Source organism: Chiloscyllium plagiosum, chromosome 1 (genome assembly GCF_004010195.1).
Source record: "Chiloscyllium plagiosum isolate BGI_BamShark_2017 chromosome 1, ASM401019v2, whole genome shotgun sequence".
Lineage (NCBI taxonomy): Eukaryota > Metazoa > Chordata > Chondrichthyes > Orectolobiformes > Hemiscylliidae > Chiloscyllium > Chiloscyllium plagiosum.
Genome location: NC_057710.1, coordinates 28,225,697 through 28,244,075, shown reverse-complemented (window position 1 = coordinate 28,244,075; position 18,379 = coordinate 28,225,697). Strand labels below are relative to the sequence as shown.

The 18,379-nt window shown below is 41.6% G+C and overlaps 1 protein-coding gene across 1 annotated transcript in view; it reads left to right on the top strand.

The window, feature by feature from the left end:
* LOC122559788 overlaps nt 1–18,379 on the top strand; it is a 49,972-nt gene that overhangs the window by 17,807 nt on the left and 13,786 nt on the right. Inside the window, exons 3-4 of the mRNA XM_043709864.1 lie at nt 443–562; nt 648–672. Coding sequence (XP_043565799.1) covers nt 443–562; nt 648–672 — 145 coding nt within the window. The remainder of the gene's footprint in view (nt 1–442; nt 563–647; nt 673–18,379) is intronic.

Here is an 18,379-nt window from a genome sequence, read left to right as displayed (position 1 = left end):
TATTTCCTGCTAACTATCCAGGATAATGAGTTGGAATCCTCTGAAGTCTATGACTCTAATGCAGAGTTGAAGAATTTTTCAGAGATTTTTGGTGAAGGGTAATTTTCCATCAGAAATGAAAACTTCTTAGGTAATTCCTATGCAGTCATAGGAGGGACTTGCAAGTGGTTCTGATGTGTGTCTTGTGGGGTATGTCTGATTTCTGACAATCTGAAGACCTGGACCAGTATCTCCTTGTATATCTCTGTAATAATTTAGTTTTTAACGTTATGACCTGATGAGAAAGATGCTACATAGATACAACTTTGTTCTTGTTCAAGAAGGGCCAACACCATATTATCAAAAGGAACCAATGACTTTTAACAGACAGTGTTGTTCGTGAAGCTCATATCCCAAGAATGAATAAAGTTCTCTAACAAAATGTGTACTGTTTTTAATGTAGCATCCCAAGTTAAGAACTATCTGATTATTTGGCTTCTGGCATCAATCAGTCCCATAATGCTGATAGTGATTGTAGTTGCATGCTGCTGCTTCAGAAAGGTGAAGAACAGAAGACAGAATGGTAAGGTTTGCAAAATTCACACTCTTTTCTTTCCCAGAAGAAGACATATCAAAAATGTACTAACATTATTTTCTTGTTTATTTAGGAAACCTATCTAATTTAAGGAGGAGGTAAGTATGAATCAATTTCAATACAATCTATTTTTGGGGAATAGCAAGGAGAGAGGGAGAGAGGAGCGGGGACTGCCAGGAGGTAAGTTTCCCACTTGAAAGGGACTTAACTTGAGAGTCAGGCCTTTTCATTTCGCAGGAGGAGCGATGACCAAGGGGCTGCTGGGAAAATAAATGCAGAATGTGGGAGGTAGTGCTACTGCTGAGTTCATCTGTGGGAAGTGCACCCAACTCCAGCTCCTCAAAAACTGCGTTAGGGAACTGGATGAACTTCGGATCATTCGGGAGGCGGAGGGGGTTATTGAGAGGAATTACAGGGAGGGAGTCACACCTCAGGTACAAGAAAAAGGCAGATGGGTTACAGTCAGGGGACAGAAAGGGAACCGGCAGACAGTGCAGGGATCTCCTGTGGCTGTTCCCCTTAATAACAAGTATACTGTTTTGGAACTGTTAGGGGGTTCACTTACCTGGGGAAAGCAGTGGGGTACAGGGCTCTGGCATGGAGTCAGTCCCTGTTGCTCAGAAGGGAAGAGGGAAGAGGAGCAGAGCATTAGTCATTGGGGACTCCATAGTTAGGGGGACAGATAGGAGGTTCTGTGGGAACCAAGAGACGGTGGTGTGTTGCCTCCCAAGTGCCAGAGTGCGTGATGTCTCAGATCGTGTTTTCAGGATCCTTGAGGGGAAGGGGGAGCAGTCTCAAGTCATGGTCCACAAAGGCACAAATGACATAGGTAAGAAAAGGGATGGGGATTTAAGGCAGAAATTCAGGGAACTAGGGTGGAAGCTTAGAACTAGAACAAACAGAGGTATTATCTCTGGTTTGTTACCTGTGCTAGCAAGACAAGGAAGAAGGAGAGAGAGGAGTTGAACATGTGACTACAGAGATGGTGCAGGAGGGTGGGTTTCGGATATTTGGATAATTGGGACTTATTCTGAGGTAGATGGAACCTCTACAAGTAGGATGGTCTGCACCTGAACCAAAGGGGTACCAATATCCTGGGGTGGATATTTGCTAATACTCTTCAAGAGGGTTTAAACTAATTCAACAAGAGGATGGGAACCTAAAATGTAATTCCAGTGTCCAGAAGGTTGAGAGTAGTGAGGTCAGAAATATTGTTTCAAGGTCGCAAGAATGCACCGGCAAGCAGAAATGTGGTTTTAAAGTGTGTCTATTTCAATGCCAGGAGCATCCTAATAAGGTGTATGAACTTACAACATGGGTTGGTACCTGGTACTTCGATGTTGTGGCCATTTTGGAGATGTCGATAGAGCAGGGACAGAAATGGTTATTGCAGGTTACGGGATTTAGATGTTTCAGTAAGAACAGAGAAGATGGTAAAAGAGGGGGAGATATGGCATTGTTAGTCAAGGACAGTATTATGGTGGCAGAAAGCATATTTGAGGATCCATCTACTGAGGTAGTATGGGCAGAGGTTAGAAACAGGGAAGGAGAAGTCACCCTGTTGGGAGTTTGCTATAGGTCTCTGAATTGTTCCAGAGATGTTGCAGAAAGGATAGCAGAGATGACTCTGGATAGGAGCAAGAGTAACAGGGCAGTTGTTACAGGGGACTTTAACTTTCCAAATATTGACTGGAAAAACTATCATTCGAGTACTTTAGATGGGTCAGTTTTTGTCCAATGTGTGCAGGAGGATTTCCTGATACAGTATGAGACAGGCCAACAAAGGGGTGAGTTCACATTGGATTTGGTCTTGGGTAGTGAACTTCACCGGGTGTTAGATTTGGAGATAGGTGAGCACTTTGGGGATAGTGACCACAATTCGGCTATGTTCACTTTAGCAATGGAAAGGGATAGGTGTATACTGCAGGGAAAGTTATAGATTAGATTAGATTAGATTAGATTACTTATAGTGTGGAAACAGGCCCTTTGGCCCAACAAGTCCACACCGACCCTCCAAAGAGCAACTCACCCAAACCTATTCCCCTACATTTACCCCTTCACCTAACACTGCAGACAATTTAGCATGGCCAATTCACCTAATCTGCACATTGTTGAGGGAAAGGCAATTATGATGTGATTAGGCAAGATTTAGGATGCATAGGATGGGGAAGGAAACTGCAGGGGATGGGCACAATTGAAATGTGGAGCTTATTCAAGGAACACTTATGGGCGGCATGGTGGCACAGTAGTTAGCACTGCTGCCTCACGGCGCCAGAGACTTGGGTTCAATTCCCGCCTCAGGCGACTTTCTGTGTGGAGTTTGTACATTCTCCCCGCATCTGCGTGGGTTTCCTCCGGGTGCTCTGGTTTCCTCCCACAATCCAAAAATGTGCAGGTTAGGCGAATTTGCCATGCTAAATTTATGGGCGGCACGGTGGCACAGTGGTTAGCACTGCTGCCTCACAGCGCCAGAGATCCGGGTTCAATTCCCGACTCAGGCGACTGACTGTGTGGAGTTTGCACATTCTCCCCGTGTCTGCGTGGGTTTCCTCCGGGTGCTCCGGTTTCCTCCCACAGTCCAAAGATGTGCAGGTCAGGTGAATTGGCCCTGCCAAATTGCCCGTAGTGTTAGGTAAGGGGTAAATGTAGGGGTATGGGTGGGTTGCGCTTCAGCGGGGCGGTGTAGACTTGCTGGGCCGAAGGGCCTGTTTCCACACTGTAACTAATCTAATCTAATCTTAAATTACCCGTAGTCTTAGGGGTAAATGTAGGGGAATGGGTCTGGGTGGCTTGGCGGGTCGGTGTGGACTTGTTGGGCCGAAGGGCCTGTTTCCACACTGTAAGTAATCTAATCTAAAAACATCTCCTGCGTGTCCTTGATAAGAATGCACCTGTCAGGCAGGGAGGAAATGGTTGAGTGAGGGAACTGTGGTTTACTAAAGAAGTTGAATCTCTTGTCAAGAGGAAAAAGAAGGCTTATGTTTGGATGAGTCATGAAGGCTTAGTTAGGGCGCTTGTGAGTTGCAAGTTAGCCAGGAAGGACCTAAAGACAGAACTAAGAAGAGCCAGGAGGGGACACGAGAAGTTGTTGGCAGATAGGATCAAGGAAAACCCTAAAGGTTTCTATAGGTGTATCTGAAATAAAAGAATGATTAGAGTAAGATTAGGGCCAATCAAAGAAAGTAGTGGGAAGTTGTGCATGGAATCCGAGGAGGCAGGAGAAATGCTTTCGAATATTTTTCGTCAGTAGAATATTTACTGCGGCTAATATTTTATGTATTGTATTTTTCACATTCAGTTGATGATCCAGACATTAGATTAGATTAGATTCCCTAGTGTGGAAACAGGCCCTTCGGCCCAACAAGTCCACACCAACCTCTGAAGAGTAACCCACCCAGACCCATTCCCCTACATTTACCCCTTCACCTAACACTATGGGCAATTTAGCCAGGCCAATTCACCTGATCTGCACATTTTTGGACTGCGGGAGGAAACTGGAGCACCCAGAGGAAACCCACGCAGACAATGTGCAAACTCCACACAGACAGTCACCCAAGGCTGGAATTGAACCCAGGACCCTAGTGCTGTGAGGACCACTGAGCCACTGTGCTGCCCCACTTGTGAATGGAACTTTAGCATTGGGCTTGCCATCAAATAAATCACTTTGGTTACTTTTGTTGAAAACCTGTATTCATAACTTAAAAGATTGCCTTGTGGCAAAGCATAAATGGGACATATAGACCTTCATTAAAAGTTAGTTTTTTTTGACAATTGCCTGTGATAACTACAAAGATTTTGCCCTGTTGTTGTTTGTCAAGGCTTGAAAGCTGTGTGAATCCAAAGTCAAGATGGACTCCATTCACTTCCTATGAGCTTTTCTCATTAGTTCTAAAAGCAAGCATAGATGGCCAATTAAAAGAGGAAGAAAGTAAAGTTCAAAAGAATAAAAAATAAACTATGAGCGTAAATTACAAGTCATACAAAAATGGACATTACACACTTCTTTAAATATATAAGAAAAAAAGAGAAGCTAAAGTGAACATAGGCCTCTTAGAGGTTGACACTTGTGAAATGATAATAGGAAACCAGGAAATGGCAAAAGAGTTGAATGATTAAAAAGGTAAAGTCACCATAGGTCTACCAGACTGACTCTATGAACATAAGGTTACTTTCTCCTTAGAGGGAGACAGTTTAACTTGAAGATTACCATATCAAGTTGAAAAGAAGAGTCCTTTATGGTAACCTCAATCAGTGCAAACATTTAACCCACATTGTTGGCATTATGCTGCTTTGAAAACCAGCCACCCAGCCAACTAAGCTAACCAACTCCTAATTACTTTGCATCAGTCTTCACTGTAGGAGACATTAATAGCATTTCAAAACTACTACTACAAGGGGCTAAAGAGGAAGTGAATGGGGGAGAGAAAACATACAATTACTATTAATAGAGAAAAAATACTAGGGAAATTAATGGGTTAAAGACTTACAAGTCCTGAGGACCTGATGGATTGCATACTAGGATATTAAAGGAAGCAGTTACAGGGACAGTGAATTCTTCTAAAACTAGTAGTATTCTTCTAAAAATGCTTAAATTCTGGAAAATGCTAGAGGATTAGAAAACTGTTACACTCTTATTCCAAAAAGGGAAAATCACACAACACCGGTTATAGTCCAACAGGTTTAACCTGTTAATAAACCTGTTGGACTATAACCTGGTGTTGTGTGATATTTAACTTTGTACATCCCAGTCTAACACCGGCATCTCCAAATCCAAAAAGGAAGAGAGACTATTGGGCAGTTAGCTTAACATTTGTCATTTGGAAACTCTATTACAAAGGATGTAAAATTGAGCATTTAAAAATATGAAATATAGTCAAACAGAGTCAGCATGGTTTCAGGAAGGATAAATCATGCCTGATAAATGTATTGTAATTCTTTGATGAAGTAGCAAACAGGATGGATAAAGAGAAACAATTAAATGTAAAATATTTGGATTTCATCCATCTTTGTATCATCTGCTAACGTAGCCAGAATGCCCTCAGTTCATTTGTCCAGATTGTTAATGTATAAAGTGAAAAGTTGTGGTCTCAACACTGACCTTCGTGGAACACCATTAGTCACCGGCTTCCATACTGAGAAAGACCCTATTATCCGACCCTCTGCCTTCTGCCAAACAGCCAATCTTTCATCCATGCTTGTACCTTGTCTCTAACACCATGGGCCCTTGTCTTATTCAGCAACCTCCTGTATGGCACCTTATCAAAGACCTTCTGGAAGTCCAGATACATAACATTCATTGGTTCTCCTTGGTCTAACATACTCGTTACCTGCTCAAAAAATACTAACAGATTTGTCAAGCATGACTTCCCCTTAATGAAACCATACTGACTTATGGTCTAATAGGTGGGAAGACACATGGTGAGGATCACACAAATAGTGTGCAGAAGGATATAAACAGGTGAAGTGAGCAGGCCAAAAATTGGATATGAAATAAAATGTGAGAAATATGAGGTTATGCACTTTGGCAGGAAGAATAGAGGAACTGAGTATTATATAAATTGTGTCACTTTGTGCATGAATCACAAAAAGCTAGCATCCAAGTTCAGTGGGTAATAGGAAAAACAAATAGATTGTTGATCTCTATTTCAAAGGTAATGAAATATAAAACTAGGGATGTCTTGCTAAAACCATACGAAGCAATAGTTAGGCCACACCTAGAACACTGGCCCCTTATCTAAGATATACTGGCATTGAAAGAAGTCCAGAGAACGTTCACGAGGTTAATCCTGGACATAGAAGAATTTTCTTATGATGAGAGTTTGAGTAGTTTGGTCTTGTATTCATTGGAGTTTAGAAGAATGAAGATTCTTAGAAGACTTAACAAGGAAGATGCAAGTAGATGTTTCCCCTTGTGTGAGAATCTAGGACCAGAGGGAATAATTTCAGAGTAAGGGCTCATCCATTTAAGACAGAGATAAGAAGGATTTTTTCCCTCAGATAATAGTCAATTTGTGGAATCCTTTACTGCAGAGGACTGTCAAGCCTTGATCATTCAACATATTCAAGGCCAAGACAGACAGATTTTTAATCAGTAACAAACTCAAGAGTTATGGGTAAAAAGCAGGAAAGCGGAATTGAGGATTATCAGATTATACATGACTGATAATATGGGCTGAATGGGCTACTTCAGCTACAATGTCTTATGGTCATATCCGTGAATGAATCTAAAATGGCTATAAACTCTTGATCTGAAGGACATGCTCCAATGACAATTGGTTTGCTGATGTTGAAGTGTTGATGAGCTAATACACCCTAAGATGTTTTCTTCATGCCATTAGAAAGGCTGGAGTTGAGGACGAAAAGCTACAGGGTTTCCAGTGGGAAGCTATTAGTTTTATTCCACTTAATGTCCAAATGGAGTAATAAATGGAATGGGTATGGTGGACAATCAGCATCTATCAGACTCAGGGAAACCTTAAATGCTTCAGGGTAGCTGTGCCAGTGATTGTGTCAGGAAGGGGATTCTGGACAGAATGCTGGTGGGTGGTTAGGGGAATTCAGGACACGGAAGCAGCGTGATCTGAAAGACCATACCTACTGGTCTCACAAAAGAATGTATATCAACTTGCTTATACTGGAGAGTTTTATCATCTAGGATGTTCCCTATCAAATGTCCCTACCTAAAACACAATAGATAGAAGGTTTGCTATTCCCTAGCCTTTGATTATTGACAGAGCTGAAAATGTGTTGCTGGAAAAGCGCAGCAGGTCAGGCAGCATCCAGGGAACAGGAGAATCGACGTTTCGGGCATAAGCCCCGATTATTGACATAATTCTTTAGTTCCTGCTTTCCCAACTAAGACTGACTTGTTAAATCTGATGTCTATGGGTTTGAAGTTCTGACCTTCCTTATTTGAGTAGCTTCACTCATCTTGTAATTAATTGACCTGGACCCAACCAGGTGCTTGGCCCAGTGATGTTTCCCCCATCATAAGATTAGAAATGGGGCTGTTTGCTGATGATTGCACAATGTTCAGCACCCTCTATGACTCCTCAGATACTGAAACAGTGCATGCTCAAATGTAACAGGATCTGAACAATCTTCAGGCTTTGGCTGACAAGTGGCAGATAATAATCATGCCACACAAGTGTCAAGCAATGACAATCACCAACAAGAGAGAAGAGAATCTAACCATCTCCCTTGACATTCAATGGAAATGTTTTTGCTGAATTCCCAACATCAACATCCAGGAACTTACTATTCACAAGAAACTGAGTGGACTAGCCATATAAATACTGTGGCTACAAGAGCAGGTCAGAGTCTAGAATTCTGCAGTGAGTAGCTCACCATCTGACTCCCCAAAGCCTGTCCACTATTTAAGACAAGGTACAAGTCAGGAATATAATGGAGTACTCCTCACTTGCTTGGAACAACACTTAAGAAACTCAACATCATTCTGGACAAAGCAGTTTTTTTCTTTGTTGGCTGAATCCACTACCTTCAACATTTACTACTTCCACCATTGATGCACAGTGCTAGCAATATGTTCCACTTACAAAATACACTGTAACAATTCACTGAGGGTCTTTCAACAACATATTCCAAATCAGCAACCTCTACCAGTTTGAACTGCAAGGGCAGTAGATACTTGGAAATATGACCATCTTAAATTCCTCTCCAAACCACACATAATCTTGACTTGGAAAATACTACCATTCCTTCCCTGGCTCTGGACAAATATCCTCAAACTCCATTTTTAACAATTCTGAATGTTGTCATCTAATAATTGGTTGGTAGTGAGCTGACAGATTGCTACCAACTTTGCATGGGCAATAAGGAATGAGCAATAAATGCTGGCCTTGCCACTAACTCCCACATCCCATGAAAGAATATTAAAATTCAATATCAAGATGTTTAACCAACAACTAAAGAAGCATGAATCCAAAGCAATTATTGGATGACAACATTCAGAATGAAGTAAAGCTTTAGATTTTGTTTTTACTTCTGTCATATGATATCATTGGAACTGCACAGAAAATAGCAATGTAGTTGAGCTGATAAATTTGTAGATTTAAATCAAAAATGGAAAGACAGAATTTTATTAAATTGGAGAGGGTACAGAAAAGATTTACCAGGATGTTGAGAGGGCTGGACTGTTTGAGTTATAAGCAGAGGCTGGATAGGCTGGGACCTTTCTCATTGGAGCGTAGGAAGTTGAGGAGTGATCTTCTCGAGGTTTATAAAACCATGAAGGTCATCAACAATGTGAATAGCAAAGCCCTTTTTCCTGGGGTGGGGGGGAGGAAGCAAGTTCAAAACTAGGGAGCATTAAAGTCAGAAGAGAAAGATTTAAAAGGACCTGAGGGGCAATCTCTTTACACAAAGGGTGGTTCACATGTTGAATAAACTATCAGAGGAAGCGAATATGCAGGTACAGTTACAACATTTAAAAGACATGTGGATTGATACATGAATAGGGAAGATTTAGAGAGATTTGGATCGAATGCAGCCAAATGGGACTAGTTTAGTTTGTGAAAGGTGGATGAGTAGGACCAAAGGGTCTCTTTCCATGCCGTATGAATCTAGGAAGGAAAGGTATGAAGGATAAATAACTTTTGTGGTATGATTAAGTGCATTATTTACAGAGAACATGTTGCCCATTTGTGAACTAGAATTGTACCTCAGTTGCCTTCATACTTTTTATAATGTGGAGGCTGCCGTTGTTAAGACTGGGGTTTTAAGTTAAACATTTTGTTTAATTTCAAAAATATACTTTATTCATAAAATTATTTTAATATCTATATAATTGGTCATGCCATACATACGTAAACATTCCATTTCTTTACATACAGAGATCGGAATTAATCATTCATATGTACAAGTCTGTACATTGATCATCCAGCTCTTTTGCTGAGGCGTCAGCGGAGCCCGCTTACTGAGTGGGCCCCCTGTTCTTCTTAGGCAGGCAGACCTTACAGGGTAGTCTTTCCCCACTGTGCCTTGGCAGCAGCTGCCCCAATCTTCAGCACGTCTCTCAACACGTAGTCCTGGACCTTGGAATGTGCCAGTCTGCACTACTCAGTCGGAGTCAACTCCTTCAGATGCAAGATCAACAGGTTTCGGGCACACTAAAAAGCGTCCTTCATTGAGTTGATGATCGTCCAGGCACAGTTGATGTTTATCTCGGTGTGCGTCCTGGGGAACAGATCATAGAGCACGGAGTCCCGCGTCACGGAGCTGCTCGGGACGAACCTTGACAAACACCACTGCATTCATCTCCAGACTTCCTTTGCGTAGGCACATTCCAGAAGGAGGTGTGTGACAGTCTCGTCCCCCCCACAGCCGCTTCGAGGGCAGCGTGCAGTGCGGCTGAGAGTCCGGGCGTGCATAAAGGATCTCACAGGCAGAGCCCTTCTCAGCTAAGCCATGTCTTGCTGCTTGTTGGAAAGTTCTGACGGTGAGGCATTCTGCCAAATGGCTTTGACAATCCGCCCTCTCCTTTTCCCGAAGGGTCTCAAGGACACTACGTGCTGACCACTTCCTGATGGACTTGTGGTCAAAGGTGTTTTTCTTCATAAACTTCTCCACAAAGGACAGGTGATACGAAACGGCCCAACTACTCAGAGCGTTCCGCAGCAGCGAGTCCAGGCCCATCCTTCGCAACACCGGGGACAGGTAGAACCTCAGAACGTAGTGACACTCTGTGTTTGCGTACCGGGTAGCCAGCCACAGCTTGATGCAGCCACACACAAAGGTGGCCATCAGGGTGAGGGTGGCATTGGGTGTGTTTTTTCCCCCGTTGCCCAGATCTTTATACATCAAGTCCCTTCTGACCCAGTCCATCTTTGATCTCCATATAAACTGGAAGATGGCCTGGGTGACTGCAGCGGCACAGGTACTGGGAGTAGGCCAGACCTGGCCACATATAACAACACTAACAGTGCCTCACACCTGATGACCAGGTTTTTTTTCCCATGATGGAGAGCGACCGTAGCTTCCATCTGCCCAGTTTCTGCCTCACTTTGCTGATACGCTCCTCCCAAGACTTGGCGCACGCCCCAGCTCCTCTGAACTAAATACCCAGCACTTTCAGGTGGTCAGTCCTGACGGAGAAGGGGATGAAGGATTGGTCAGCCCAGTTCCCGAAAAGCCTTGCCTTCGCTCTTGTCTCGGTTTACCTTGGCCTCCCAAGGCCATTTCAAACTGATCACATTTGCACATGAATCTGTGCAACAGCGGATCCGAGCAGAAAACGGTGACGTCATCCATGTACAAGGAGGCGTTAACTTGCAGCCCCCCATTGCAAGGAATAGTCACCCCTCTCAGGCTCGCATCCTTCCTGATGGACTTGGCAAATGGCTCTTTGCAGCACACAAACAAGGCAGGAGAGAGAGGGCAGCCCTACCTGACTCCAGATCTGACTGGGAAGCTATCTGATTCCCACCCATTGATCGAGACTGCACTGACAATATTGGTGTAGAGCAGTCTGATCCAATTACAGATTCCCTCTCCAAAGCCCATTTTGGAGAGAACATCTCTCATATACGTGTGTGATATCCTGTCAAAGACTTTCTCCTTGTTCAGGCTGATGAGGCAGGTGTCCAACCCCCTGTCCTGCACGTAGGTGATCATATCCCTGAGGAGTGCGAGACTCTCAGCGATCTTCCTGCCCAGTACAGCACAGGTTTGGTCAGGGTGGATCACCAATCTCAGAGCAGACCTGACCCGGTTGGCGATGACCTTTGACAAGATTTTGTAATCCGCATTCAATAGTGAGATTGGTCTCCAATTTTTGAGTTCGTCCCTCTCCCCCTTCCACTTGTAGATGAGGGTGATGATGCCTTTCCTCATGGATTCACTCATGGTACTTGCCCGAAGCATACTGACATACACCTCCAGCAGGTCCTGGCCAATCAAGTCCCACAGAGCGGAATAGAGCTCGACCGGTAAGCCGTCACGTCCGGGAGTTTTATTCTTTTTGAAGGACTTGAGGGCCTTGGTCAGCTCGTCCAGACATAGCGGCTGGTCCAGCCTCTCCTGTGTTCTGTCATCTAAGACCTCCATGATAGAGGACAGGAACGACTGGGAGGCCGTGCTGTCGGTTGGCTTCGAGTCGTAAAGACTGGCATAGAAGGATTTGCTGATCCTCATGATTTCAGCCTGAGATGACGTTATCGAGCCATCTTCTTCCTTCAGGCTGCACACCAGGTTGTAGTCCAACAGGTTTATTTGAAACTGCAAGCTTTCGGAATCCCCACTCCTTCCTCAGGCAGCAATACCTTTAGGTCACCAATACATTTTATGGAGCTCGTCATAATACAAGGAGCAATATCACAACTGAAGGCACTAAGGCAATAACACAATTTGGATAGCTCTAGATTTTGTGTGATTATTGAAAACAGATGATCGTGTACATCTTTCATGAGTGAAAGATGCAAATCTATCTGGTGATTTATTTACCACTTCAAATTACCAAAGAACTTACCCTATGTATCTGTTATACAATCTTATATAAGTTAGTAATTCATTGTGTGTTAGACAGCATACATAGATCACTGGACACTTTAAATGAAATGAAATTTGAGAACATTCCGCAGTTTTTTCCATGGCAGAAGTGAACTAATTTCTCATTCTAAACAATGAAGCATTTGGAAAATTAGCCGTGGGTCACCAGACTGTTCTCTTTTTTTTTTGGTTGCTTGCATTTTACTTCGGGTCATGACAATGGTTATTAAATACCCTTGTTATCGCCTCCTGTCCATCAACTATGCCTCTTTCAATCCGTTAAAGCCTCTTTCTACTACATCTTTCCATCCGGTCTTGGGCTTTCTCTTCTCCTTCCAGGCAACTTCAACTCCATCACTGGTCTCACCACATTTTTCTTCTCTGCAACAATGTTTTTTTCAGCTATTCTTCACACTAGCCTGGCACTACCATCTGCTCTCAGAATAGTTCTTTCTCCTCTGGTCCTTAATCTGTTATGCAAAACAATTACAATGTTCCATATTTTGTCCACAATTTCTAGCTTCTTTTAATGATTTTGTTGCTGCCAGCACCCTGTCCTTCATTTCATCATTTAGTAACATTCCAGCATCATTTCTGTCCATGATAATAAACCTGATGTCCATAACTCATTTTTCTTGTTTTGTTGTATATCAGAATAAATCATTCCCTTTTTGTTACTAACCCTGGCCATCAGTCTAGGGTGGGGACCAGCATTGATACATGTTGACCTGTCAGCACTAATGATTGAGCTATGGGTTACCCTACTGTCATCACTGACAAAACATGTTTGAAATATGAAACTGCAAAATTAGGGATAAAAATAGAAAATATCTGAAAATATTCTGCGGGTCAGGAAGCATTCGGGGACAGAAAAGCACAGCTTTATTGTTTCAAGTATGTGGCCTATCATCAGATCATTCATAATTTTCTAACATTAAAGTACTGTGAACATATAAGACCATTTTCCTGGGCCTGAACCTAACCTGTCTGGATTGCCATGAGCACATCAAATAACATAAATTTGGAGTGCTAATGTAGAGCAATCTTTCCAATATTCATTTGAGCCAGATTATCCAGTAGAAATAGGCATAAACCAGGAAACACTTACATGCACTGTGCAAATGAAAGAAGCAATAACTCAACACAAATGTACAGGTACCATTATACCTCCATTTGGAAATAGTACTATACATAGCTAAGTGTAAGTATATCAACCTTTCATCCCTGGAACCAGATTAAAATCAAGACAAGGCTGAAACCCATTTTCCTAATGCTATAAAAGTGCATTTTCCTTTAATTTATTCAAAAGAGGTCAGTATTTTTGGCACAGTTCTCATTTATTTCCAACTATAGATGCAATAAGAAAGTGGTGATTGCCTTTTTGGCCATTTGCTCTAACTAATTTATATAACTAAGTAAAACAAGGCCACTTCAGAGGACATTTAAGATTTGAATTCCATACAGGACTTGAGTTCCTCAAAATCCCTGGTTAATGAAAAGATTTGTGAATGCTTGTTTTTTTTTAATATTAACATTTTATTCACAAATGCATTGCACTGGATTCAAGTTTTCAAAATACTAGGGTGAGATTGGAACTGAAATGATTCTCAATATTTGTTTAGGCCTTTGAATTACTAGCCCAGTAATGGAAAGAATACACATATAATTTGTTGATTAATCCAATTCCAAATTTATCTAAATTAGCAGCACAAAACTTTGTCATATTTGGTACTCCCAGTCAAAGATACCATAGCATTTTGTGAAGTAAATTAAGTTTACTTTGTGAACCCAAATGAAGTAAAATTTTTGTTTTATTCTTTTGTGGTTGACCCAATTCAAACTTCAGGGACAGAGGATAGTTTGGCCAATCTTTTCATGTACAAGTCCATTTGTCGCAATCTTCAGATAGACCTGCATCTAGGAACGCAGATCAAAGACTTTCTGAAATATCACTAATGGAGGTTTGAGGCACCAATTCTTCTTGTGCTATTTCATTTGAATATAAATGTTACAAGAGCTTATCAATTGACATGGCCTAATGTTTATTAATACTAGTATCATTTGATATTTCCTGTGCAGCCAGTTCTGTGAATGAAAGGTATTCTATAATAAAGAAAGAAGCTCTTAAGCAGAAGATAGAGAAAAGGTGAATAATTCTTTGCTATACACCGATAGCTGATTTTACAGCTAATGCTCTGACTAAATTGCCTCCACTCTGTATGAATCCACTGCCTTTTCTTAATTGTGACAAAGGTAATCTTTCCCTCTTGATCTTTTCTGTTTGACATGGTAGAGTCAAACCATTTTCCTCCAATATCTGTCCACTGGTTCCAATTTTATCTATCATAGTCAGATATTAATTTCAATTGGCTTCTTTTCCTGCTCTCCCATCCTAATCTCAAGTATCCTGTAGCATCTATTCTTGTTCTCCTTTCAATTCTTAGTTTTAATTCCTCTAGTATTTACATTGTGCCTCTAGTTACATGGAATACAAGCACTGGAATTGTTTCTCTACCTCACCTCCTTACTTTCAGACACTCCTTAAAACTTTCCTTATCTGACCTAATATTTCTTTATATAGCTTAGCATTATACTTTGTTCAAAGTTTGTGTGAAGATTTGTAGCTCGGGTGCTCGTTGTTGTGGTTCTGTTCGGCGAGCTGGAAGTTTTTGTTGCAAACGTTTCGCCCCCTGGCTAGGCGACATCATCAGTGCTTGGGAGCCTCCTGCGAAGCGCTTCTTTGATGTTTCCTCCGGTGTTTATAGTGGTCTGTCCCTGCCGCTTCCGGATGTCACATCGACCTGGACCCAATATACCAACCACTACAGCGGACAGCTGAAACTGACAACCGAAAGCGGCAGGGACAGACCACTATAAACACCGGAGGAAACATCAAAGAAGCGCTTTGCAGGAGGCTCCCAAGCACTGATGATGTCGCCTAGCCAGGGGATGAAACGTTTGCAACAAAAACTTCCAGCTCGGCGAACAGAACCACAGCAATTATACTTTGTTATATAATGTCCCTGCTAAGCGTCTCAGTGCCATTAACATAAGGAAAAATTCACGTTGCCATCTATTTTCTTGCTTCTGTAGTTCGTGTTGACTTGACTATATTTCCAGGGTAATAACATTTTTCTGAGACTCACTTGTCATTTGTGAACAGAGACATTGAATGCTGGCAGACAGCATTGCAGCTGATCCTGTCTTGCCTCATGCAATATTTTCAAAATGGGTCAGAGGGCAATGAGGATTAGCTAAACTTGCTGTTTTCCACCTCTAGTGAGGGCAAATCACATGAGACGCAAAACTGGGATCACTTTGCTCAATATCATTCTTGCAGCATCCTCCAGGGGACAGAAAAATAGAGTTGAGGCCTAGCTGAGATCAGCCATGATCATAAGTGGTGGAGCAGGCTCAAGAGTTTGAATTCCCTATGCCTGCTCCTAGGCCTTATGTTTTTATGCCTTTACAAACTCAGCCCCTGTACAGATTAACATGAATTCTGTGGAGATTAAGTTTGATTTTGTTGATATGGGTACTTGAATTTGCTGTGTTGACAACAAATTCCATAAAAATTAGGAGCACTATAGTCCTCATAGACAATTTCCACTAGACTTTGCTGGAGAAATTATTAGAATGCAATGGCTGAGTAAAGCAGTATGGTCAATGATTAACCAAAAAATAATTTAGATGATTAATTTCTGAATGGAGTTCAACAAAGTTTATTTGATTATTTATTTAATCCTGGCACCAAGAAGAAACATTAAATATTTACTCGCATAATAATAGTTTTCCTGTAGCTTTCATATTTTATAAGTGTATAGGTGGTGCCTGAGCACCTTAAGAAGACAGCTGGAAATTTTAAGAGGAGTGCTGAATTTTGCTTCAAAAAGCAATGCACAAAACAGTCAGCCCCAATCGGCAACCTCATTGTGCTCCAAGTATTACCCAACTTCCTTTAACAACAATAATTGAGAAATGTTGTTAGATTGGAGGTGAGGAGAGCTGGTGTGTGAAGTTGTAATTTACAGTAATTAACTGTGCAATTGTGTCAGTGAGGGAAGCAAAAAGCAGCAAATCTGCAGTACTGCAAGTAGTTCTGGGCAGTAGGATGTATTGCCCTTGGAGAGAGTTTGGCATAGATTTACTAGTACCAAGGGTTAAAGTACAAACTAGATTTGTATTATCTTGAATTTATAAAGTCAAGGCACAATTTTATTGAAGCTTTCAAGATGTTGGGAGGATGGGACAGAGAGAAATGGAAGAATTTGAACTGCTAGAAAGAATCTGAAAGGTTAGGAGCTAAATTATAAAGCAGAACTTCCAAGATAATAATCTCAGGATTAATGCTTGAGGCATGGGAAAATTGGCATTGGGTAAATAAAGTTAAGGAGTTAAATATCTGATTCAAACATTGGTATGGGTGGATTGGGTTTCAGTTCATGAAGCACAGGCACCAATACTGGATGGATGCAAGTTGTTCCAGTGGGACTATGAACTATACAGAGATCAATTTTCTAGGGAATTGAATAACTAGGTTTGTGAGATGGCTTTAAACTAATAAGAATAAGCAGGGTTTGGGATAGGGGAAAAGGTAGGACCACAAAGCAAAGGAATATGGCAGCATTTCAGGACAGCTATTTGGATAACGATATCCGGAATGGATCAGGAAGAGACCGAGTGTAAAATCATAGAAAAATAGCAGCAAATAGGGCTAAAAGGAAATGTAAAAATGCAAAATTCATGGCTCTTTACTTGAATATTTGGAACAAAATAAATGAATTAATGGTACAAATACAGGTTGATACATATTACCTTATAGCCACTACTAAGACATTGTTACAGATCAGATCTGAAAACTAAATATTCAGGGAGTGTGTGACTTTTCAAAAAGATAGGCAGAAGGAAAAGATGATTGGGTAGCTTTGTTAGTTTTGGATAGAATAAGTACAATGGCAAGAAATGATCTTGGATTAGCAGATGTAGAATCTGTATGGTAGAGTAAGAAATAACAAAAAGATAACACTTGTGTGAATGGTTTATAGGCCCCATAACAATAGGTGGGAAGACAAGTGGTAAGGATGATACAACAGTATACAGAAGAACCTAGGCTCTAGTTTAGAAGAATGAGGGGAGTTCTCATAGACACTGATAAAATTCTCCCAGGACCAGACAGGGTAAACACAGGAAGGATGTTTTGAATCACAAGGGAGTCAAGGACCAGGGATCACAGTTTAAGGATATAGAGTAAGCCATTTATGACTCAGCTGAGGAGGAATTTCTTCATCCAGAGAGTGGCAAGCCTGTGGAATTCTGTTGTCACAGAAAGCGATTGAGGCCAAGACATTTGAAGAAAGTGAGGACTACAGATGCTGGGGATCAGAGTTGAAAGAAAAAATGGAAATGACATCACCCACCTTAAGAAACCAAGACCTATAAATGGAGAGGCAGGAAATCCCACCAGTGCTTCGCCAGAGACTCTCATTGATGATGTTACCTAGTATGGTGATGAAATGACTAAAAACAAACCTTCTAGCTAAGCGAGCTCACTTACATACTTTTATAAGTTGAGAGAGTGATGATGGAAAAGCACAGCAGGCCCTGCTTCTCAGGATACTGCCTGACCTGGTGTTTTCCAACACCATACTCTCAAGGCCAAGTCATTGAATGCTTTCAAGAAAAAGTGAGATATAGTTCTTAAGGATAAAAGGATCAAAGGGCATGCGGAGAAAACGGGAACAGGGTACTCAGTTGATCAGCATGATCACATTGAAAGCATGGACATCTGGTCAGCATGGATGAGTTGGACTCAAGGGTCTGTTTCTGTGCTATATAACTCTATGACTCCATGGCTTTTTATAAGTTCAGCAGGTAATGGAGAAGGCAATTGGAATGTTGGTCTTTATTTCAAGGAAATGGTATATAAAAAAAAGCAATGTCCTGCTAAAACTATACAAGGCTCTAGTTAGACCACACCTGAAATAGTGTGAGCAGTTTTGGTCTCCTGAATAAAAGTAAGCTATATAGATATTCAAGGTAATCCAGAGAGAGTTTGCAGGTTGATCCATGTATGGAGGGACTGCCTTGTGAGATGAGGTTGTGAGTTGGGCCTGTACTTATTGGAGTTGAGAGGAATAAGAGGAGACCTTATTGAAGCATACAAGATTCTTAGGAGGTTTTATGGGTAGATGCAGGAAAGTTGGTTCTCTTGTGGAAGAGGAGAAAGTGAGGTCTGCAGATGCTGGAGATCAAAGTTGAAACTTTATTGCTGGAACAGCACAGCAGGTCAGGCAGCATCCA